This window comes from Macrosteles quadrilineatus, unplaced genomic scaffold, assembly GCF_028750875.1.
Source record: "Macrosteles quadrilineatus isolate MER2022 unplaced genomic scaffold, UCM_ALF_1.0 Scaffold_2__2_contigs__length_208266976, whole genome shotgun sequence".
NCBI classification, from domain to species: Eukaryota; Metazoa; Arthropoda; class Insecta; order Hemiptera; family Cicadellidae; genus Macrosteles; species Macrosteles quadrilineatus.
This window is the reverse complement of record NW_026542595.1, coordinates 24,442,097-24,468,855: the sequence shown is the minus strand read 5'-3', so window position 1 is coordinate 24,468,855 and position 26,759 is coordinate 24,442,097. Positions and strand designations below refer to the sequence as shown.

General features: G+C 33.5%; 1 protein-coding gene across 1 annotated transcript in view; it reads right to left on the bottom strand.

Annotated features, from left to right (window-relative positions):
- The window catches only part of LOC128985434 (targeting protein for Xklp2), a 94,866-nt gene extending 68,362 nt beyond the window's left edge, over positions 1-26,504 (bottom strand). The window contains exons 1-2 of the mRNA XM_054404912.1: positions 26,348-26,504; positions 25,854-25,947 (exon numbers count right to left, since the gene is read on the bottom strand). Of these exons, the coding sequence (XP_054260887.1) occupies positions 25,854-25,941 (88 nt within the window). The 5' untranslated portion in view covers positions 25,942-25,947; positions 26,348-26,504. The remainder of the gene's footprint in view (positions 1-25,853; positions 25,948-26,347) is intronic.
- Between the last annotated feature and the right edge of the window lie 255 nt (positions 26,505-26,759).

Sequence of the window (26,759 nt, the reverse complement as noted above, 5' to 3'; positions counted from 1 at the left end):
TTTTGTCAAAGAAACCGTGGTGTTTCAAAAACAATAATGAGGGAACCTACTGCATAAAAAAGTGGTCCAAAATATTTAATTATACACTGCATTTCAACATATTAGACCGAAGAAAAATTATTTATAAAAAATGTTCTTGGCATTTTTGAGGTTATATAACATAGTTTTAGATAGATAATATCTGTAATATGCAACAATTCACCCTTAGAAGCACCCGTAAACTAAACTGACATGAATTTTTACTTCTATGGCCGGAAACTAAACATTCAAATTCAATCCTGTCGAAGGTCATTCGCCCGTGACATATAACTTGTCCCCCTGAGACCGGGCCGGACCATCCGGCGGCCGATCCAACCGAAGCCGAACTAGAGGGAGTCTACTGTATTCATTTTAAAGTTTTTCAAAAATTTAATGAACATTTTTTTCTTTTGTTAAAGTAACATTTTCACAAGGAGAGTCTGACAGTTTACCTACTGTACATGTACAAATCAAATTAGTTCTCACTTAACTTGTTCCAGCAATTCCTTCTATGATAAAAATTTACATTACACAATTACATATTTTGAATGCAATAATATCAATTTATATCAAGTAAACAAATTTATAAAAATGTGCAGTACACACCACCAATGTCAACTGAACCACAGCTCAACACATACTGAGCCTTTCTTGGACTTGATCTCACTACAAATAGAGGCCTACCTGAGCCTTTGGCCTGTTTCACATCTACCCGGTTGTCGGGTGCCGGGTGTCGTTTAAGCGGCAATTGGGTGAAGAAGTATATGGGACCGTTTATGTGTCGTGGTCGGTTAATCACTTGCCCGGCTGCCGTGTACTAGTCGTGGGATGCCGGGTGCCCCCTCGTCGAAGGCCGGCTGCCGGTGTCGGGTAAACAAGCCGGCTGGAGTAGTGGGTGTAGCGGCCCAATGTAACTATTAACATACAACCGGCACCTGCCGTCTGTCGGGTGCACCAAGTGTACTTTTAGTTCAGTTGTTTGTACCGGTAGTTATTTGCGTATTACTTTTAATTAGGCCTTTGTTTGCAAAGTTTTGGTCATGTCAGAAATAGACATTGAACTAGGCCTACTTATTAATTTAATTCAAGATCAGAATTGAATTACAGTAAATTGAGTTTTTACTCTATTTTATTTTTATTTTTTTATTAGTACGTAACATTGAATTAAATTTTACCAAAATTCAAATAGAAAAAAATATATAATATAAAAATACCCCCGCCGCAGCAAACCTGCAGACTAAGCGAATTTCAACTTGTCTGATTACATTTTTACTGAAATATTTCCATAAATAAGACATATTATTCCCTATTTAAATAACATTAGATTTAACAAGTGCTTAGGTTTGCTGCTACGGGGAAGGTAAAAAGTGTTTTTGACCATACATCAATAGTATAGGATGAAATAAATAAATTTGCCAAATTTTATCAATATATACCCATAAACAAGTAAACTACAACAATTTTCATTTTCTCCATAAGAATAACATGGGAATTTTTAATTACACTATTTTTGAATTTTCTCCGTGACTGTTAGGCATACAACAGCGCTTCAATATACTAAATTATTTCTTTTTTTTAAGCTCTACAAAACGTTTTAGAAAGAAATCGCAAAATTTTTTGTTTTTAGGTTCAAAAATGGGAAAAACCCATTTTTACCCCATAAAACCCCCCATAATCCCCCGTTCCCATGGTCCGATTATGCTGGATCGCGAACTCGTTCGAATAAACGTAGGTTTACACGTTTGTACCAAATTTCTTCAAAATCGGATCATTTTTGCTCGAGTTATCGCGCTAACGGACACATATATATATATATATATATAAATATATATATAAATATATATATATATATGAATTTGAACGGATGGTGTTTTTGGCCTCTAGGGACCTCAAAATGAAAAATTAGATCGGTCTCGGGTCCAGGTCTTACCATGAGTACTACGGTAATAGCTTATTCCCTATATGGGAAATTCGCTAAAATTATCCAAATATAAAAACAGTTTCAATAAAAGTAATTTCAAAGTAACATTGTAAAATTTGCTCTAGGCCTATTACCTTCCATTTCTATCCTTATGACACACAAGTTTCACAAGCTGAAGTAGGCTACAACTGCCGGAGTGCCGGTGTCGGCGTAATGTGTAAGGTGCACCCGTGCCGGAGCCGGTTAAGAGTCGGGTTAACGACATGCCGGATAGATGTGAAACGAGCCTTTCATGTTTAGACTTGAATTTTTCATGTCATCAAATGTGATTTTTATTTTTTTTATATCACATAATTTATTAGGTATTTGTTGCCTAATACAAAAGTTTACTTTATTGAAATTATTTCATTCTTTTTAGAGCGTTTGAAGTCGGTTGTATTTTTTTACAAAAATAAATTATTTCATGATTTTTAGTGACTGTATATTTTTTTATACAGACTGTCCTAAAAGTCCCGGACCGGTTTAATATTTTCCAAACGACAACAGATAAATCAATAAGATTTGGTACATCAACACCACACCTAAAAATCTACTTTTTTAAGGAAATATCGAATTTCTGTCACATCATGGGGACGTCCCGCAAGGAGTCAGAAAGAAATCTTAAATAAAAGCATAGGTTGACATGTACATCAAATTAAAGGTCTTTACTAGCAGAATATAATGCTGCAAATTTGAACTCAAACGGACAACCAAGTCAAGAATGACAGTGATTCAAAGATTCATTTAATTTGCATTTGGGGGCACAGCCCTAGGAATCGGAAAAAATTTTTTAACGTAAGCATAGGTCGATATGCACATAAAATTAAAGGTCTTCACTAGTAGATTACAATGCCGTAAATTCAAGCTCAAAAGAACGCCTGAGTAAAAAATGGCAGTCGTTCAAAGATTCAAAATGGCAGGTTCAGGAAATCTTTGAACGGCCGCCATTTTGTAAAGGGTGGTCCTTTTGAGGCGCGGGTTCCGGCATTGAACTCTGCTAGCTAAGCCCTTTAAACTGATGTGCGTATCGACCTATGCTTCTATTTACGATTTCCTTCTGACTCCTTGTGGGACGTCCCCATGATATGACAGAAAATTGATAGTTCCTTAAAAAAGTAGATTTTTAAGTGTGGTGTTGATGTGCAAAATATTATTGATTTATCTGTTGTCGTTTAGAAAATATTAAACCGGTCCGGGTCTTTTGGGACAGTCTGTATATTAATTACTTAAGGATTTTTGATATGCAAAACTGTTTGAAACAATCAAAAGTTCCACAGAACAATCATTATTTTGAAACTGCTTGAGTCACCTGTTCAGGTTACATAATCAATGGGTATGAAAATAAACATCTTTAGATATTCCTTAAGAAAGAAAGAGTTGTCCATTACATTAGGCCTAATGAAAAACTAATTGTCTTTTCTAGATACATTGAAATGTCAGACATCATCGTTTCCTGCAATCAGTGTACTTCTACATTATAAAAAGAAATACAGTAACGTCTCAAGCCTTTTGGAACAATATGAAAGTTATTCCTCAGCTACCATCACTAAAAAATCTCTCAAAAGTGGAAAATTGGTCGTTAACACCATAGTACCTTTCGTATAGTACCTTCGGAAAATATTATATGAAAGATTGGTTCAGCTAAAAGTGGTTAAAAGTCATGTAGGGGGTTTTGTTTGCTCAAGATATAGTCTAGTCGAAATTGCAAATCATCTTCCTCTAGGACTTTCCGAAGCAGGCATAATAGTATTGATATGTTATAGTAACTGGGTAGAGAATATTAATAAACATTCCACATCTGCAAAAGAAATCTATACTATTATATAAAAATCTAATGGTGTCTGTCTGTATGTGTATTACTAATAGGTGCAAAAACTACTGAACCAACTGGGCTTAAATTATACAAAAATATAGCTACCATACCAAGGACCATTATAGGATTATTCACATTTCGATACTGACCGTAGGCTTTGCCCCTTTGGCTTTAAAAATTCTGAGGCGAACATTTTAAAAGTAAATATTGATTGGTCTCCATGGCTGTGATGAGAACACTAACAATGTTTGTTTACATTTGCTTTGACATTTAAATGTAAACAAGAAGAACTGCTAAACTGCATATTTCAGGGTCTGACTTAGGGGAGGTACAAATGAGGCATTTAGTTCAAAATTCCTCCGTGAACAGCGCTGTAGTAGAGAGCACTTTGGCAATGAAGATTTACTAATCGCAAAAATAGTTCTGCTCATAAAATAAAATTATAAATGCCTCAAATTCAATTTTACTATTTTTAAATTATAAAATTAAACTATCATAACCTAACCGAACTAACCAAACTTGCTGATAAAGAAATAATATAACAAGAGTTTAGTAGTCGGAAAAATAATTCTGTTTATTAAATAAAACTATAAATTGCTCAATTAAAATTTTATAGTGACTTAATTATAAAATTAAACTGTAATAACCAAACCAATCCAACCAAACTTGCTGATAATAAAAAAAATCTTGGACAAAAAGTTAATGCTACTAGCGGGATTCGAACCCGGGACCTACAGTATATCAGCCCGGCACGCTAACCATTAGACTACCGAGGCCGGATGGCAATCGAAAGTTTTGCTACGGTAATGGCGTTCCCTCAGCTAATAAGAAGCCCTCAGCTGTCATCGTAGCCTCTTCTATACCTCCCCTGAGTAAATACCCATATTTCACAATTTTAGACAGCTGATACAAAGAAATTAAATATAATATTTTCCATATCTATGAGGTAGGTTTATTTTAATCTAACTTTTTATCATGGATTATTTATTCTAAAACTATGCCAATGATTATAGAAAAAAAAGATTCTATAACCGTTGCTGTATCAACTCAAGGCCCCACTCAAAGCGTCTAAGTTATGAAAATAATGTTATTGATATGTTTTCATGGAAACAGTATGAAAATTACAATGTATAAATGGTTTGTATGAATTTGGAGGCTACTTTAAATAAATTGAAACTGCTTAACATGTGTTAGATTTTAACATAACTTGCACATCACATTGTTTTTTATATGTATATTTAGGTAAATTAAGTTATTGTGTTTTGCTAAACCTATGCTTAAACTAAACTAAAGAATATCATCAATAACTAAATTGTACGTTGATTTTTGTTTTCTAAAATCTGTTGTATATATGTAACTATATTTAATTATCAAATGCTAATACAAAATACTCTTATTTTATCTTAACACAGCTTTCAGTTCACATTTACTTTATTTGATACATTTATTATTTGTGTTTTGCCAAACCACTGATTATATTAAACCAAGGAAAATATCATAAAACTAATCAGAACACAGTGTTCTGTTGTTTCTAAAATCAATGAAATATCTGATACTATGTTTACTTAATGGTAATTGTGAAAATGTAAAGGCAATGGACGATGGAACTGATTAAAAGAACGAGTTTGTATATTAAGTTGTTTGTTGATATTTTTGTAGAGTAGAATCAGGAGATGCAATGAAACATATACTGTATTTGCTATTACATTTTTTAGTCCTTGATGCTTTGATAATCATATTAGTTTTGTCTGCTGTCTTTAATGCTAAATTATTTGTTTAAATTTTTGTATAGTACCTATAGATATAGTTTCTTTAATATTTCAAAAAAACAGTATTGATAAGGCACAGCAATATTTCTAAAGTTTATAACAGCTGACTTAGTTTTGCTAATGATTTATTGTGAGTGAAGAAACTGAAGATGGAAGGATTTGTGATTTAATATAAAGAAGAGTGAAATTAAAAAAAAAATGTTCATTTCAATTTAATAATTCGTATTTTTGCAACATCAAAATTGAAATTTAAAATGGCAATAATAAATCAAAAGATATGTAAGATTAAGGTAAATCATGTAGGCCTATGTCAATGTTTTATTCGAAGATTTGGTAATTTTTTCTCATATCAGCCTACACAAGATTTAAAATTAATCAAAACCAAAATAGTGGTATCCCCTACTTACCAGATTTAAAAGTCATATAACTTAAAAGTTTCTATTAAGGCTATAAAAGTTGAATTTTGTTTCTAAAAGCGTTGGCGGATGTGTAACTATTATATGCAACAGATGTAAAGATTAAAATGTTTCTATTTTGTGTCCTCTTCCCGTTGCAAAGCACGGGTACAACAGCTAGTATGTATATGAAAGATTGGTTCAGCTAAAAGTGGTGCAAGCCATGTAGGTGGTTTTGTTTGATCAAGATATAGCCTAGTCGAAATTGCAAATCATCTTCCTCTAGGACTTTCCGAAGCAGGCATAATAGTATTTCTATGATATAGTAACTGGGTAGAGAATATCAATAAACATTCCACATCTGCAAATGCATGTTTAGTAATTAAAATATTTAACACTTTTAAGACAATTGACGATTATGCACTGTCACACTTCTTAGGTCGTGTAAGGAATAATTGCATTTGATTTATATTTAGACCTGTTTTACGAATGCTTTGGTCTTCACAATACACCTTTATTTGTCAATATCATACAGCTATTCACTGAAACATATATGTTTTTGTAAGTCAGAATATTCAATACTAAAAACAGAATTACTGTATACACAAATCAAGTCAAACGTTAAAATAAATTTTTTATAGTAACCAAAATAAAATGCATTTTTCTCAATGTAATTCATTTAGGCTCCATGGCAAGAAATAGTTTATTGATCAATATGAAGCAACTGTTTCATGAAGAATTGTCTGTAGCTTCATTTAAATGGTTTCAACTAACAGCTGTAGGAATGTTATTATTATTTATTGCCTTATCTGCACAAATGTAAACAATCTGCACAAATGTAAACAAAATAAATGTTGAATATTTAAGGTTTTCAAAATTTTTCACTGAAACATAATATATTATATTTAAACATAATATATAAGGCACCAAATAGAAACTCTCCTGGTTATTTTGGTGGTGGAACCACACTGATCGGTAAAATAATCACAGAGAAATTGGTGAACATACATAGAAAAAAAAAACATCGCGACAAACAAATTGAGAACCTCCTCCTTTTGTTGGTAGTGGGGAAGTCGGTTAAAAATTAATAATGCATATTTTTAGCGAATTTCCCTATAGGGAAGTAGCTATTACCGTAGGTGGCACGGTAAGACCTAGACCCGGGACCGATTTACTTTTTCATTTTGATGTCCCCAGAGGCCAAAAACACTATTCGTTCAAATTTTTGTATATGTATATATATAGACTTATATAATATATATATGTCCGTGAACGCGATAACTTGAGTAATTTTTGTCCGATTTTGATGAAATTTGGTTTAAAGGTGTAAAGCGGGATAAACTTGAATGAGTTCGCGAACCAGCATGATCGGACCATGGGAACGGGGCTTTACGGGGGGTTTAATGGGGTAAAAATTGGTTTTTCTCACTTTTGACCCTCAAAACACAAAATTTCCCAATATCTCTTTAGACCTTTTTAAAGAGCTTAAAAAAACAAATAATTTAGTATATAAAAGTATTTTTGTTCGGTTATTAGTAACGGAGAAAATTAAAAAAAAATTTTAATTTAAAATTCCCATGTTATTCTTATGGAGAATATTGTCAAATGTTGTAGTTTGCTTGTTTATGGATATATTTTGATCAAACTTGGCAAATTTATTTATTTTGTACTAAGCTATCAATATTTTACTCAAAAACACACTTTATTAGTTTCCTTGTAGCAGCAAACCTAGGTACTCATTAAACCTAATGTTATTAAAATATATTTAACTGAAAATCAATTCAGACAAATGGAAATTCGCTGAGTCGGCAGGTTTGCTGCGGCGGGGGTATTATTTTATTTGTTATTGAGAGTGGTAAACTTATAAATGTTGCATAAATGTAATTTTAATTGCTTTAAAGCTATAATTAGCCTGTATTTATAGGTAAAAGTAATGAAGGATATAAGACGATTTAGTTAGAGCAATTATCCTTTTTTAAGTAAAATTTCAATTCATACAAAAATAACAACTTAAGGACACAGGGTCAGTCCATGCCAAATCAACACAAGGATTTTCTTCATAATCTCAGATTTGGTTGAAATTTGGCATACTTGTAGCCTTTGTAGAAACTAAGAAAAATACAAAATTTTATTGAAAAATACTCTTTTGTTTAGGATTTATAGCTACCTAAAGTTCCCAAAAAACGCCAAAAAAAGCTCGGCCGACTATATTTTAAACTGTCATTTCAGCTCTCCTAGTTGACTTAGAGAGATGGGAGTGGTGTCATTGTGTTGCATTTGTTGTGCTCTTTCATTTGATATACAACACAATATATGTTAAGATGAAAATATTTTTTTCAAATTCAAAATAAAATTTTCAATTTCAATTTTTGAAAAACGCGTACTTTTGAAAATTTTCAAAAAAAAATATGTTTTTCACTATCTTATTAATAGAGGATTCTCAAAGTTTGATAATGGGATTCCAATGGGTTCACTTACATTTAAATATTATAGTGAACACTGTTTTGACTAAATGCGCAAACTTTAAAAGATTTTATTCAAAATATTCTAAGTATTTTCATAAAACTAATGGGGGAGACATTAAAAGCATTTTTATATGCTTTTAATAAGCTGCCTTATAAATAAAAATTATAACATTAAACTTAGGATAAGAATATTTAATTATGTTGGTCTACAATTATTTAATTTAATTCATTAAAATTCCCATAGTTTGAGATTGTCTTTTTTTAAATACACGCTACAGGATACAAACAATTATTTAAGTGAATTTAGGTGTTCCTGTTTCAAATGAAGGCATGAACATTGTCATGTCACAACTGGAAGAGTCTACTCAGATTAGAATGCCATCCCATCAGTGACTCACAGTTTCATGTTCAACCTGCAGGAAGCATACGTTCTTTGCAAAGAGAAATATCCTCAGATGAAAATAGGGTTTTCAAAGTTTGCGGAGTTGAGGCCGAAACAGTGTATTTTTGGTAGGAAAAAGTGGTACACACTCAGTTTGTGTTTGTACAATCCACCAAAACGTGAAACTAATGATTGAGAATGCCTGTTTAGGAACATTGACCAATGGAGAATTTGCAACTTACAAACATTTTCTCGCTCATATTTTATGCAACCCTCCTTCTATTGATTGTATTATGGGTAATTGCAGTTCTTGCCCAGGAACCAATACAATGACAGATACATTAGAAAATGTTTTCGAGGAAAATATGATTGAAAATATATCTTTTCGGCAATGGGTTGCAGTGGACCGGTGTAATCTTGAGATCATTCAAAAAAGCTCAACTGAGTTCCTTGAGATGTTATGTGACAAACTTGGTCAGTTAGTTCGCCATGATTTTATATTCGTTTTATCATGAACGAAGTAAAAGAAACATTGAAAGAAAATGAGTGTTTAGTCACACTCGATTTCTCAGAAAACTATGCTTTTGTAGTTCAGGATGAAGCCCAAAGCTACCACTGGTCAAGTGACTATGTAACAATTCACCCTTTTGTAATTTATTACAAACAAGATGATAAGGTAAAACATGTCAGCTATGTTATTATCTCTGAATGTCTGGAACACAATACAACAGCCGTCTACTGCTTTCAAAGAAAGCTCATTCAGTTTTTGAAAAGTTAATTTCAGTTTGATATTGAGAAAATGTATTACTTTTCCGACGGAAGTGCAGCTCAATACAAGAATAAAAAGAATTTTTCTAATCTGTGTTTTCATTCCCAAGATTTTGGAATAGAGGCTGAGTGGCACTTTTCGGCTACAGCTCATGGTAAAGGAGCATGTGATGGTGTGGGCGGTACAGTCAAAAGGTTGGCTACAAGGGCAAGCCTTCAGAGACCTTATGAAAATCAGATACTAACACTTCAACAACTTTTTGATCGGTCGATTCAAAATATTAAAACTGTTAACTTTGAGTTTGTGAAACAAGAAGAATATATAGATACTGAAAAGTTTTTAAGTACACGGTTTGGGAAAGCACAAACCATAAAAGGAACTCAGCAGTTCCATGCTTATTTGCCAATCAAAGACAACTCGACCGAAATAAAAGTTAAAGTTTTTTCTTATGACACAAATTACAGCACAGTGAGCACCACAAAACTAATTGGGAAAATGTCAATGGCAGATGTCAACGGTTACGTAACTGTCAAATATGACAGTAAGGGGTGGCTAGCTTATGTGCTAGATAAAAATGAAAGTGATGACGAAGTAAAAGTCACATTTCTGCATCCAGCTGGTCCTTCCCCATCTTTTTCATACCCAAGTGGAAAACCTGACATTTTGTGGACATCTTTAAATGAAATTTTGTGTGCAGTTGACCCTACTACACCCACAGGAAGAATATACAAACTTTCAGAGGAGGACACTGCAAAATCAAATGAAGCACTAAAGCAGTTAGACAAATAAGTTTTATTTGTCTAGCTCACGTAAACAAGGTTTATCTACAGAAATTTTTTATTAAAGGCAAGTAACATTATTCAACACTATAATATGTTTTGTTGTTATTTTTCAAACCTTCTAGGTCCTTAATAAATATAATTCAATTTAGTCAGTGGTGAAAGATTTCATCAGTGACAATATGAAAATTCAAGTCTTGGAAGCCGATATGAAGGAAGTAATAGAGCAGCATAAAAGTAACATGGACATCGCCTTTGCTCATTGCATTTCATCTGACCTTAGCCATAAGAACAATATGAGTGCTGGTGTTGCAGTTGCTTTCAAGGAGTCTTTTGGGAAACCAACTGACTCAGACTTCTGTAGAACCAACTTAACCCTTCAGAGAGAGAAAAATGGAGCGTTGATATTCAACCTAGTCACAAAGTCAAAATATTTTGACAAGCCCCATGATGACAACTACAGTTCCTATAATGCTGCATTTCAACAACTTACGGAGGAGTTCCAAAAACAAAAACTAAAAGCTCTAGTTTGTTCCCCTTTAGGGTGCTCAAGGGACAGGATCTCTCCATATCACTTTGCTAAGAATATTGTCAAATTCCAGAACATGACTGAAGCCTCTGTAATCATTGTCACTTGTAAGAAGTATGTAGCGGGATCAAGGAGGAACACTCAGGACCATCATGAGTTTGTGGATCTCTTGAAGCGCACCATTGCTGACGAAAGCTCTCATTACATGAATGTCAACAACAACAACAACAACAAAGGCAACAACAACCACAATAACAACAACATCAGCAGCAGCAGCAACAATGACAACAACAGTATGGCTGACAATGATAGGCTGCAAATGGTGGATAAAACTTCGGATCCAGATCAGCTGCAGCGGCCTGCGCCTGTGTCAAGTGATGGGGGGCAGATTCTCTCTGGGGTTGTGAGTGATAGTGGCAAACATATTAAACCTTTTTTGGAGAAAGTGTTAAAAAATGTGATGATAACATGAGCTATGATTTATACAGCACTCAAAACCTCTCAATTTTCCATCAAAATGTTCAAAATTTACCGACACGCATTGGCATTTTAGAAATTAACCTTGATGAAATAAAACCAGATATAGTTGTTTTGACAGAAATAAATATGCGTGAAGAAGAAATACAATACTTAAATTTCAATAATTATAATATATCCTCCTACTGGACCAGGTCAACAACCACAGGTGGAGGTGTCATGATTCTGACAAGCAAATCTATAAAAAATAAAAAAATATTAATTAAAAGAGCTCAAGAATTAACATTGGAGAAGGAGTTTGAGTGTTGTATGGTTGAAGTAACAGTAGATGCCTTTTCTTTTGTATTAATTTGTTTATATAGATCACCTAATTATAAATACAATGATATTTTTTTAGATAAGCTGGAAATTTTACTGGATATATTAACAAGTAAATATGAAAATATAATTTTAGCAGGAGATATATATATTAATGTTTTAAAACATGACTCTTTGTACTACAATTTTATCAGCACTATTTCAATGTTTAATATGTCCTACCTAGTTGATTTTCCAACAAGGGTAAATGAAATAAGTTCTACAGCAATTGACAATTTTATTACTAATATAGAATCCAAACAGATGAAAGTAACAGGGATTATTACTCATATTTCTGATCACGATGCTCAGCTTCTTGAGATTTTAAATGTTAAAAAATGTGTAACTAATAAAGTAGTTAAGAGGAGATGTAGAAAATTTAATGAAAATAACTTATCTGTATTCTTAAATGACTTAAATGAGGAAACCTGGTTTGAGGTTTTTCAGTCCCCTGTGGATAAAAAATATGATGTTTTTATTTCTATTTTTAAGTACTTGTTTGACTTGAGTTTTCCAAAGATTGTTAGTGTTGATAAGGGAACCAGGAATTGTGTATGGAATTCAAATGAAATATTAGAGAAAAAAAGGCACCTCACGGATTTGGAAGAATTAATCAGAGTGCAAAAAACAAAAGAGTTAAATAGAAAGTTGAAAATCTGCAAAAAAGACTTAAAAGAATCAATACTTAAATCTAAACAAACATTTTACAATGGAAAAATAAAAAGTGCAACAAACAAAACTAAAATGACATGGAATATAATTAAAAAAGAAATAAAATTAAACTCAAAGAAAAATTCTAACACCAACTAGTATGTCTCAAAATGAAAAAATCATAACACATCCAATTGCTGTGAGCAATATTTTAAACAACTTTTTTGCTTCTGCTGTGGAAAAACTAATTTTGCCCTCTGTTTCTCAGCAATCTTTACAAAATTGTAACACTCAACATAAAGCTCCAAATAAAATCTTTAAATTTCAAACAATAACAGAGGATTATCTTGAGAAAACTGTTCTTTCTTTTGAAAACAAATTTTCCTCAGGGTATGATGAGATACCCATCACAATTGTTAAAAAATCTATAATTTTTATTCGTAAACCATTGACTCACTTAATAAATTCTTCTCTTATTTCTGGTATTTTTCCTTCTAAATTAAAATTGGCTAAAGTAATTCCTATTTTTAAGAGTGGCAATAGTACAGATCCAACATGTTATCGCCCTGTTTCATTATTACCAGTTTTTTCAAAAATCTTTGAACGTATCGTATATAACCAATTTTCTAATTTTCTTGAAATTAACAATTTGCTAGATAGGGAACAACATGGGTTTCGATCTGGTAAATCCACAATTACTGCCGCTGTTGAATTTATTGAATCCATCATAAATGCAATAGACAAAGGCGAAAATGTCATTGGAGTATTTCTAGATCTTAGTAGGGCTTTTGACAGTGTATCACACTGCAAATTATTAGCTAAATTGGAGGAGTTGGGAGTTTGTGGTAAGGAGCTGAGATGGTTTTCTTCATATTTAGACAACAGAGAACAGTTTGTTGAAGTTGATTATATTGTCGAGAGTGATAGAGCTCGATACCTTGAAAAATCCAGGTCTCAGTGTCGGACACTGCGTTACGGGGTTCCCCAGGGGTCAATCTTAGGCCCTCTGCTCTTTCTTTGCTACATAAGAGGCATGCCGGAGATGATCCCTGGGCCCGATGCATCAATGTGTCTGTATGCTGATGACTGTAATATTCTGTTTTCAGGAAAGTCACATGATTATGTGGAAAAATCTTTGAATAAAACAGTTCAGTTTATCCATGAGTTCCTTGATCAAAAAAATCTATTAGTAAATAAAAAGAAAACAAACCTAATATCATTTTCAACCAAACAATCAAAAGTCAAATTCGAGCCAAATATTTTCTTAAAATCAGATAGAATAGATCAAGTGGGCCTAACTAAATTTCTTGGTTTAATCATTGATGAAAATCTCTCATGGGATGATCACATCAATCACCTAGTAAACAAATTATCTTCTGGTATCTATGCTCTGAGACAGATGTCCAGAGTCTGTGATTTGGAAACTTTAAAAATTATTTATTATTCATTAGTTCAATCCCACATTTCATACGGAATCACAGTCTATGGTGGAACAACAAAATCAAATCTTGATAAAGTACTTAAACAGCAAAAAAGAGCAATTCGCACTATTATGAAATTACGGAAAACCATCTCAGTGAAGAATCTTTTTTGTAAATTGGACATTTTAACTGTGTATAATTTATATATTCTTGAAACCATAATCTTTTTGAAACAAAGGGAACTAACAACACCCTCCAATCCCGGGCATAACTATAATACTAGGTTAAAAATTAGATTGCCTCAGCATAAATTAGAATATTATACAAAGAAAACCACCTATGCAGGATTGAAATTTTTACAATATTTACCAATAAACATCCGGCAGGAGACAAATTTCAAAAAATTCAAAAAACTTTTAAAAGATTTCTTAGTAAAAAATCCTTTTTATTCATTACAAGAATTTGTAGATAAAACAAAATATTTCATTTGAATTTCCATTTATTTTTCATAATGGACATTTGCGTAGATCTATGTTTTAATGTGTATGATTTGTATATAGATTTTGACTCTATTCAGATACATGTATGTTTCATATATGTTATATATTGAATAAAGACTATTTGAATCTTGAATCTAGTTGATAGGTAAATAAAAAACTTTAGGTAACTTAACACAATAAAATAATTTATGGGCCAACTTAATTAAATATTCTTATCCTAAGTTTAATGTTATTTTTATTTATAAGGCAGCTTATTAAAAGCATATTAAAAATGCTTTTAATGTCTCCCCCATTAGTTTTATGAAAATACTAAGAATATTTTGAATAAAACCTTAAAGTTTGCGCATTTAGTCAAAACAGTGCTCACTATAATATTTAAATGTAAGTGAACCCATTGGAATCCCATTATCAAACTTTGAGAATCCTCTATTAATAAGATAGTGATTAAAACATATTTTTTTTTGAAAATTTTCAAAAGTACGCATTTTTCAAAAATTGAAATTGAAAATTTGATTTTGAATTTGAAAAAAATATTTTCATCTTAACACATATTGTGTTGTATATCAAATGAAAGAGCACAACAAATGCAACACAATGACACCACTCCCATCTCTCTAAGTCAACTAGGAGAGCTGAAATGACAGTTTAAAATATAGTCGGCCGAGCTTTTTTTGGCGTTTTTTGGGAACTTTAAGTAGCTATAAATCCTAAACAAATGAGTATTTTTCAATGAAATTTTGTATTTTTCTTAGTTTCTACAAAGGCTACAAGTGTGCCAAATTTCAACCAAATCTGAGGTGGTGAGGTAAAAACTTAATAAAAACTGTGTTGATTTGACATGGACTGACCCCACAATATTTTGTTTCATATTTTTACATTTCTAGTAATTTGCAAAAAAATATATATATTAAATTGATGGACCTTTTGTATTATGTTAGGTTCATCATACATATTCAGCATCAAATGAAATTTTTAGCTAAGTAAAATTTAATTTTTGACTTTCACGTGTGATAACAATGTTAATACTCAAAACCCAACTCATGTTATTATACCATTTGAAAGATAATGTTATCCTCTTTTCAGTGATATGTAGTTTTATGGATGTAGCTGGAGAGAGATTTTGGCTAGGCCTATAAAACTTTTTAATAGCTTAATATTCCGATTTTGGAAAAATCAAATTATTTGTATTTAGGAATTTTTTTGTGATAGTAGGTAATAGTTATCATTTCAATTGTGTAATATGATTTTGCATTAAGTTTTGGATATAGCCTATAAGTAAAATTTGGAGCCTATAGCTCCAAAATTGTCCTTTTTATGTAGAAAGACGAGAGTTTATGCATTTCCGTTTAGCGTAAAAATAAGCCTCGGAAACTGAATTTGTGTGAAACTTGGCCATATCTCTGAAGCTCTTGATCAAAATTTGAGATAAAATTTAGGATTGCTTCTTATCTATATGTATATATTGTCTATACAAAATTTTGTAATTATTTTATATGTCTACAACGCGATATTATGTACTTTTTTGATGTCTACTTACAGTATTTTTCAAAAATCCAAAAATGCAATCAGTTTTTGTCGGAGAGATTCCTAAATGACCGTACAGTTAAATAATTAATATTAAGCTTCAGTTTTGTTGCATTCACATATTTGTGGTATGGACGAGTCCAAGTTCTAGTGGCGACTAATACTTAAAGGGGAGGAAGGATTGTGGAGTGGAAACAGCTGTCAGTTGTTTACATTCGATAATAACAGACAAAACCACACACGACGCCATGAGAGCAAAATCAGAGTTACAATATGCAATAACTAGACTTTTAAAAGACAATGGACTTTGGTGCTGTTTAGAAAATACAATAATCAAATTCAAATTCAAATTTTCAAATTCAAATTCAAATTCTTTACTAAGCATGTAGACATAGTTACAATGTATATGCCAAGTCAAAATTACAAAATGGCAACCAAATAAAACAATCCCTCTAAAAACTAATTATACATTTTCAAACTATTCAGTTAAAAAGGCATTTACTGAGTAATACATTTTTTCAATTAACAAACATTTCAACCTCCTCCTGAATACTACATAATCTTGAACGGATCTTAAACTTGGTGGGAGATTGTTGAAAAGAACTATTGCTGAATATTTTAAATGATGCTGAAAAAATGTGGTGGAGTGTGGCGGGATATTCATAATGCATCTGGGCTTACTTCTTGTTCCATGACGAAAAAGATGGTAGTTTTTATGCAAAAATGATCAAGTTTCAAAAATATAAATCGATGGGAAGGTTTTAACAGTTTGTTGGACGAGAAAAGTTTGGTACATGAGGTTCTAGATGAAACCTGAAAAATTAATCTTATAGCCTTCTTCTGAAGCCCAAACACTGATTTGGATCTGGTGCTCTCAGAGCCCCAAATTGAAACCCCATAGGATATAAATGGATAGATAATACCATAATAAGCGGTCATGAGTATATCAGTCGATGCAAAGTGAACCAGTTTCCGGAGCACAGAAATACCCTGACTCAGTTTATTACATACGTGATCTATATGATCATGAAACGTCAAATTGCAATCAATGATTAGACCAAGGAACTTAACGGAGTGTTCTGAAAACACAGGTACATCACCCAAATAAATACTGCGCAAAATTGAGCCTTGTGGCACGCCCTTATTGACAGTTCCTTTTTTGGAAACCCTATTGCATATGTTATTTGACTTATCAACGGAATTTACCTTGACGAATTGCACCCTTTCGACCAGATATGACTGAAACCACTGAAGTGCAATACCTCTAATCCCCATATTGAACATTTTATTTAGCAGAAGACTATGGTCTACCAAATCAAATGCTTTAGTTAGATCAAAGAACAAGCCACTGGAGCGGTTGCCCGAGTCGGCAGTACAGTACTCTTGATAATTCGAAATTGGTGGGCCAAGCATATACATTTGAATTATCAAGAGTTTTGAATTATCAAGAGTTCGATTTATCGGGAGAAAAATAAACCATTCAAATTACAGAGAGTTCATTTGTTTAATACATACAAAGGTACAGCACGTTACAATAAAACATCATACAGTATTTTAGTACACTTTTAAACAATCACCGGCTTATTTTTCAGTTACTGTAATTGCAAATGTTATTTAGCACTATATATTTCGCCAAATAGCTGAACTATCAGCTGTCGACAACTATGTTTGTGCTCAAGGAGATGTCGCGCAATCTAGTGATCGGATTGCCAACTTAGAAAAACAAGTCAGCGAACTAACTCAGACTACTGCTCTAACTAAACAAACATCAAAACGTCCAACACTAGCCCATTAGCCTAACATGGGAACAGGATGTACTGTACTGTATAGTTTCCTGTTATAACAGGAAGAGATCACTTCGAACTATAGAGTGTTTTGCCGACTAAACTTTGAATTACTGCATGACTTTGATTTACAGAGTGTTTTTTCGACGAAACTTCGAATTACAGCATGACTTCGAATTGTAGAGTGTTAACCGACGAAACTTCGAATTACTGAGTAACTTCGAATTATAGAGTGTTTTTCCGACGAAACTTCGAATTACTGCGTGTTGCAAATTGACCTGCCCTCTATTTGGACTTTGAAATACCGAGTGTATCAAAATGCATGGTAAAAATTTGAAATATTGAGAGATTCTCTAGGGACTGAGCCTTCATTTTGAATTATCGAAAGTTTTGAATTATCAAGTGTTTGAATTACCAAGAGTGGACTGTATCAACAATGTTTTGTACGACACAAAACATAGCATCAACTGTACTCTTCCCTCGGGTAAACCCATATTGATGTTGAAACATTAACTTGTTGCGCTGCAAGAAACTCCAAATCCTATTTAATACAATTTTTTCTACAACTTTGGAGAAGGTAGAAATTATTGAAATCGGCCTGTAATTTGAGCAGTCTAGTTTGCATCCTTTTTTATGCAGGGGGGTAACCATAGCAAGTTTCAAACAATCAGGGAATGTCCCAATCGAAAATGAGTGATTAATCAAATCACAAAGAGGCTCAGCTAGCTCTTGGGCAACTTTTTTCATCAAGGCAGATGATATTCCGTCCAAACCAGCAGAATACTTTGTTCTCATAGTGTGAACTGATTCGGCCACCTTTAGGGGTTGTAGGTGACAAGAAGAAAGAATTCAAAGGCAAAGTGTTTGCTACCGAGGAGCTGAAAACTGTCGAAGCATTATCGAATTTGTCACCGATATTGAGAAAATAATTATTGAAGATATTACAAACCTCTGACGGATCGTTGACAACCTCACCCACATTATTACGAATCGCTGGTTTACGGTACTCTTTAAAGATCTGAGAACCTCGACTCTTATTGACAATTCCCCAAAGTGTTTTTGATTTATTAGAAGAAGTTTTAAGCTGTTTTGCCACATTATCAGACTTAAGTTTCAAAATAAGATTGCGAAAAAGTTTTTTGAGGCCAAGATACCTTTGCCTAAGAAGATGGGAAGAAGGCAAATCTTTTGATTCCAAGTAAGAAGATCTTAACTGATCCTTTACCATTATTGCCTCATCATCGAGTTTAATCTTACCCTTGTCGCTATTCCTTGTGAAGACCTTTCTCCTAACTAAGGGAAAAGAAACGTTGAAATAATAGTCAATGTAACTCAAGAACAGCTCAAACTTTGCATTTAAGTCAGTCAATGAGATCATATCAGCCCATTTTTCTTCACTCAAGTAAAACTTAAAGAGCCTGATGTTTTCCTCTGAAAAACTGCGCTTGTAGCAGAAAAGAGTCGGAGAAGACTTAGGAGATGGATGAGAACCCAGAATAGCAGCTTGAGCGTGATGGTCACTCAGGTATGACACAATAACCGAGCTGGAAAAACAGGATTCAGGCACATCTGTGTAAATGTGATCAATCAGGGTTTTAGACTCCTTAAACTCACGAGTAAATGAACTACTTCAGGGTGTCTACTACATTCTGGATAAAAAATTCATGGACAATTCCCGTACATTTAAGGACCTTTGTTGGTGTGATTACAGAATAATATTCCTGATTTGTCAAACTGTATTAATCTTGTTCTTCGTGGTTGTTCCAGAGAGAAAAGTAAAATATAATAGACAAGAATTAAATTTCAAAATAGAAACTTATTGAAGTAAACAAACATATACTTTAGGTACAGCTTTTATAGTTTAACAGAAAAACGCAATCAATGTCTCCTGCAATAGCGACAAAATGCTAAATATCTCCATCGGTCACGGAAACATCATAACATAGCTTATCCGATGCAGGTGGATTAATTTGGCATTATTCGCCCTGGCACAACGTTAGGTCCTCGACTACTTTTGAAAAAAAAAAAATCTTTAATGCATAATGAATATATTGTAACTCGGTTCTAGGTACAAATCGGTACCAGTAAGCACAGAGTAAGATTATTGTCTTTTCATCTGCAAAGTTAATATCGACACATAGCAATCATTACTTTATCTTAGGCTCAATTACATTTTCTTAGTATATTTTACAGCACTTTCAAAGAATCAAAATACCCAGGCCTAGGCCTAATTATTTAAGAGGGCCTATATAAACTGAGAAACAAACTATGAGGTTATACAGCAAAGTCACTACAATAAGATAATAAGATAAAAAGATAGTTAATAATAGTTAATAAGATTTAGATTGCTTAAAGCATACAACTCAATAAATAAATATGGGAAATAAAAAACATTGAAACCTGACTGCCAACAATGTACAAAGATACAGAAAATGCTATGACATCATTTGAAACCAAGTAGGCCTACGTAGTGATAAAAATGTAATGCAAACAATGATGCTTTTGGTTTTGTCAATTGAAAGATAAAATATCCATAAAAAAGGGTTTAATTTAGTTATGTTTAAGATTATAGTTACATGTTTTATATGAAACCATAAACAGTTTTATGGCCCTAGGCAATGGCCAGCGGCAAATTGAAGTACAAGTAAGAAGTGAAATTTAACAACCATTATAAAACTATTATTTCCATGATAAAATATGTTTGGGATCTAATAATGATTACCCTAGTAATAAATAAATGTTGTAAGGGAATAAAAGTGATACAGCTTTTATGAGCTAAACTACTACTGAATCAACAGTTCTTGGACGTACTTGATTTGACACTTGATTGTCGTGATAAAATATTAATGGGTTTGAGAATGCTGGGGTTTTTATTGCATATTTGGTTTTTATTAGGGTTTTTATTACTCTAGTAATAGATTATGAAAATGTAAACAAACATCTGATAAACCTTTTATGTGCTCCTAACCAACTAGCGATCGATAAAATTATGGCCCATTAAAAATTTAAGGACATAGTCTGGCATTTAAGGACAATTCCCGTACATTTCATGGCCAGTAAAAAATTAAGTACAATTCCCGGTTTTCCCGGATTTCCCGGTTGGTAGACACCCTGTACTTGTTTGGCGAAGACCAAAAGAAGACATATAGTTCAAAATCATTTTGGAGCCATTAGAAGAAACCGATAAGTCAATGTTAAAATCACCTAGGACAATTGTGTTTGTACTACCTTTCATGACCTGTGAGAGACAGTTATATACATTTTCATAGAAGACTTCCTTACAATTAGAGGGAGGTCTGTATACTCCAACAATATGAAGCCTTGAACTGTCAAGTTCAACAGAAATTGCCGCCAGTTCACAAACACCTTCAACACAGTAATTAGTGACATTTATTGGGAAGAAAGAAACGTCTGGTTTAACGAAGAGGGCCACTCCACCTCTTTCCATTTCAGATCTACAGTACCAACTTGCCGTCACAAAACCATCCAGTTGCAAGATGCCAAGATGGTTAACGTGATGCTCACTAATACACACCACTGCTGGATTCTCTACATGAATGAAAAGCTGGAGGGTTTCCTGGTTTGATACTAAGCCCCGTATGTTCTGATGAAGGATCTTCAGAGACTGATTAAAACAGGAATTGCGTGCATCGACTGAGGTGGAGTCCAAGGAAAAAGCATGGGGTAACAAGGGACGTTGAGCTAAGTTGGGGGATTGGGATGAGGTGTGAGATCGTTTCCCGAAAGGAGATCAGGTATACACGGTATAGGTTCAGGTAAATCAGCTTCAAATATTGGCGTATCAGGGACAGGTCCAGGTTCAGAGGGTTGCGTTTTTACATTATGAGAACTTATCTTTAAAAGAACCTGATGCATTATGAACCCCAGTAAATAATTACCAGTCCTGTTTAGGTGTCTACCATCACTTGCAAGATGATGTAGTCTTAAACAGTGGTTTACATCAACATAATGTACTCCAAAATTGAAACACATCAACTCTATCTGATCATTCAGTTTGCACAAAGAACTATACCTTAAATCACGTCTTACTGGAATGCAATTCAAAAATACATTGGAAGTAGGAAACTTAGATTTAACCGTGTAACTTAGATCTGCCATAGAATCAAGAATAACACGTTTGCCACACCCACCATTATAACCAGATCCACCATTGTAGCGCAAGGGCACATCATTAGTTCCAACATTTAAATAGATAGTTTGAGGCTTTTTGTTTTGATATGACATTAGTTTCTGCTTAATCGAACTTATCCTAGCTCCAGGATTCATATCAACTATAGCACCAGAGTCGGAACACTGCTTGCCCGAATGTCTTAATAAAGAATCACCTATGATCAAACATGTGCTTAAAGGTAACTCAGTACAACTAGGATTACATGATAAATCATTAGCAATCAAGGGACTATTGTTAACATTGTTTCCATCGACAAGTATATTAGACTCTTTTTGCTGGTTGTGATTCGCTAAGGAGACCGGAGACTTAGGTTTCGAAGCTCTAACAACAAGCCTGGTAGTCGATTTGGAAGTCCTCCAGACACCAGAAGCCGTGTTTAAATCACTACAGTCATCAACACTATTTTCACTAAGGGCAGAGTATTTATTTCCGCACACGATTGACATTTCTTTGCGAGGGAGATAATTTTTTATACAACGTTTACTTTTTGATTTTACTAGTTTCCAGTCATCATCTTTACCTTTAACAAGTTTCACAGGGTTAACTTTACAGCTAGTTGCAATGCTATCTAACTTAGGATCAGATAATTGCGGCTGGGTGTGAGAAGGACTACTCGAAAGTGTGGGAGAGTTGATGGCAGGAGAGGGAAGATCAGGAGATACAAAGTTGCAATAAAACCAATCAGCGAATGCTTCCTTACGTCTAGGGGAACAATAGTAGTTGACAATGAACTTTGCATTGACAATTACATTGAGACCGCATTCAAAATCATTTGACTGTTGTTGACATTTAATCTCTGACAGGCTAGATTGTGGTAAATTTAAGTTTGTTACAATATTCATAGCTGAGCTTATGTTAACACCTAAAGCCGAGTCAATGTGATAAGCCTTACTACTACCTCGATCAATAAATAAAAGAGACCAGTGTGAACCAGAGTCAGCTGTCTGCCTAACAACACTGTTGTTTACACAAAGAAACACATACTTGGCTTTATTAAAAGTGGAATTAGTCAAAGTGTCATTAATTGCTTCTGGAGTCCCAACTTTTAACAAATAAGAGACGGCAGGGCTAAACAATAAAATGTCATCTCGACCTTTAACACTATTACCAATAGCTGAAAAGTAATCTGTGATAATATGCTCCTCTACCCATTTATGGGAGCTTGATTTTTTGTGACTTGTACTATTTGCATTGAGTTCAGCGTTACTTAAATCTAGCTTATAACTAAGATTTTTGATTGTTAATTCATTTTTCTCGTTACACTGAGACGAAAGCAAAAGTTTCGCATTAATAACTGTAAGTAACTGAACATCATTATTTGATTCAGAGAGACCACTTAAGCAGCATTTATAAGATGAGTTTTGTTTGTCAATTTTATTTAAAAGATCGCTTATATGCAAACTAAGGTTAGTGAGGTCAAGCTCTGGGTAGTTTGATATGAGGGCGTGTAACTCGGACGTTAAGGCGATGAGACAGACTTGAAGATCATCATCAGTGTCGTTTGTAAACAATATCTCCTCATTGTTGATCATTGTGCCTAACTAAATGTCTAACTAACTAGGACAGATTATTGAAGTCCCATCATTATTGGGGCCGAAGACATGCAGTGCATTGATGGATGTCCGGTTGCGTTGGGGTAGTTGCAGGCGTAGCCCCTAACCAGCCGTAGTTCGAGTGATGCCTAACAGATGGCACAGGCATTCACTTTGTCACTAAGTTCAACAGCTAGTGATATTTCACTATCTACAGTTGGCTGCGGCGCATAGGTAGATGCGCACTAGATCTAATTCGGTGAATGACCAAGCCTATTTTAGTATTTTCCTGATGAGGTCAAGTCAAATATTGAGCTGTAAAAACATTTAGTTAACTTACGGTTCTTGTTAGCTGTTTCAATATTTAAGAAAATATACTAATATAACTATGTAATGTACTGAACCTGTTATAAATCAATAGTAACAAATAAAAATAAAGTTTTTATGCACACCACATACAACTACGCCCATCCATAGGCACTATTATTACCAACCTCCGATACTCAACTACGATACATAAACTATTAATCACATCAACATAAATTATAGAACAAAATAAAATTTATTCACGTAAAATATCAGTAATAGAAGCAAGGCCACTGCCGACATGATCATCGTCCTCATTCCAATCCTTACGCATTTTTGATATCGTTATTTCATTGTGTTTCAACCACTATTTGATTGTGCAAAAACAGTCTGGAAGTAGCATAAATTAATGAGTCGGTTCATTATAACCTAACCTTTACCTTCCTAATCTAACCTCACTTCAAAACACTTAATACAGTCACGAATCCGCATAAAACCCGACCTACCTTCCTCACATGCCTAAATAAGAACTGATTATCTCTGGTTTCTAGTGATGTGGGCCGGGCAAATACCCAGTGGGTAGGTAAATATAAATTGGGTATTTACCTGGGTATTTACCCCAGGCCCGGGTAAATACCCAAAAACTGGGTATTTATAATTTGTATTAAAGTTAGAGAAGATTGAGATGTTTTTTTGCAATTATTACCCTGTAAGGATAGTAAAATGATAATAAAATGTGTTAAACAAAATTTCATATGGACACCACTAGCATTTTACTTCTCGGTATAATCACCATAAATACCCAGGTCTGAGCATAAAGCATAAATACCCTGGTCGCATGGTTGCACTGGTCCTGACTACTTATAATTTTTTTTTAAATTTCAATGATAGATGAATTTATTTTATTGAAAGTGAAGAAAAATAATTTGTAAAGTAATCGTTATTATTTAGAAAAATAGGAAAATTTAACATAGTAGTGGCCTATGTGTAAACAACTTAAGAAAATTATTAAAATTCAATCTGTAGGATGGCAGGATTTAATAATATTTTTGTTCTAGATTGTTGTTGGTATCAATGGTATAAAAAAAACTAATTTCATAAACTTGTGATACAAATTGTTGGGGACATCGGTTTAACAGGAAAACCCGTTATCCGGACTAGCCTCGGTCCCGAGGAGTCTGGATGAGAGGGAGTCTACTGTACTTTCAGTATTCTGCCATTCTGCCTATGTCAATCAGACTCTGGGTCTGTCTAGCCTTCCAAGCCATTTACACAATACAAATTTTAACTATCATAATTTAATAGCAGTAGAAGTAGGTTTAGGTTCACTATTTCTCTGATAGGTATGTTGTCTTGATTTCATAACAAAAAAGTGCTAAATCATTCAATAAAAGGTACTAGCAAAGCTTCAAGTTACTGTAAAAGGTGTTATAGACTATCCTAATTTATCATGTAATGATAACAATAACATATTTAGGGGTAAATATGAATTAATTTCAATCGATTTCATAAATACCCAAAATACCCGGGTATTTCTGGATTATGGGTATTCCGCATTAAGTCGAATACAAACAGCTGTTTTCTCTCCTCCTCACTCAGTACTCAGTCCACATACGGACCCGTCCAGACCACGCCATACTGCCATCAGTATACCTCAATTAACCTTAGATTCGTAATGTTGACCTTCGTTTTACGATCATTTAGGAATCTCTCCGACAAAAACTGATTGCATTTTTGGATTCAGCGTGAAAAATACTGTAAGTAGACATCAAAAAAGTACATAATATCGCGTTGTTGATATTTCAAATATTTGCCCAAAATTTTATTGAAATCAGAAAACCTTGGGTGACAAGTCTACTTTTGGCTGGATGATTTGGCGTGGAATGACCCCTAGGCCTATCTTATAAGAAAAATTTGGCATTGTTAAAACCAGTGTCTGTACACGAGTAGGCCTAGGCTGGATCTCAATTAAATATTCAAGAACTAAGTTATGGAAAAACCAAATGTGAGTTGGGCCTATACAACTCTTTTAAGCCTACTTCAAAAGCCTAAGTAGTAATCCTAGGCTCTCTCTGTAACTTAAATACAAATTGTATTTAACTTAAGTTAGGTACTTACTATTCCCATATGCATATATATATATAGCCCATATAGCCTGAGTTCAAAACAGAGGGTAAAGTTTAAAATGGACTAAGTTACTGTATGTTAATATGCCTCAGTTAAATCTTACCAAAGAATTTGTCTGCTTCATCACTGTCATCAAATCCTGAATTGAAGTCTCGGAACTGGGGCGCATGATATTCATACACATTTGCCATTTTTTCCTTTAACACGAACACAGTAATACTGGTTAAAGAAGATTGTATGTCTAAGTTTTTGCCTAGGCCTAATTTATAAGTGGTAGGCTAAACAATACAAATCATATAAATTGTCCTAAATTAAGGGAACTCGGTACATTCACACCAGTCTTAAGTTACTTGGTTCAATAAATAACATTTGCATAACAAAAAAATTTAATCCAAAATTACGAAAAAACTAAATATAAATTGAGTAAAAATTAATTAGCCTAAATGTAAAAATAGATGCTTGAATCAAACTATCATTCGTAAACCACGACTCAACCTGTCCAAACTTCGAACAAAGGAAGTCGAAGTCAGACAGACAATAATGAGACAATCATAAGGACTTAGCTAGCAGCTTACTTAAATTAGTTACTTTACTTACCAAATCAAACTGAAAAACGAAATTTAATTTTGAAACTAGTCACATCACAACTACTAACTACTAGCATAAGTGTTTTTTTTTCTGTGAAGGAAATGTGTTAGTGTGTATTGTAAATCTGTGATTTAGATTGTGTGTCTGTGTGATGTGATGCTGCCTGCTGAGCTGAACGATGAACTTTGCCGCCTAATTCTAATCAATGTGACCAACCCAACTCAACTAGTAGTGGGTGTTATCATTGACTTTATATATAAGTTTGTATGACTACAGAGTAGTTAAAGGCGTGGGGTGTCATAGCTTATAATGTCATAGCTTATAATCGTGAATTTGTTCCATAGCTTATAATGTTGAAAATGTGGCATAGCTTATAATCAGTTATAAGCTATGCCACACTTTCACGAAAAATTATAAGCTA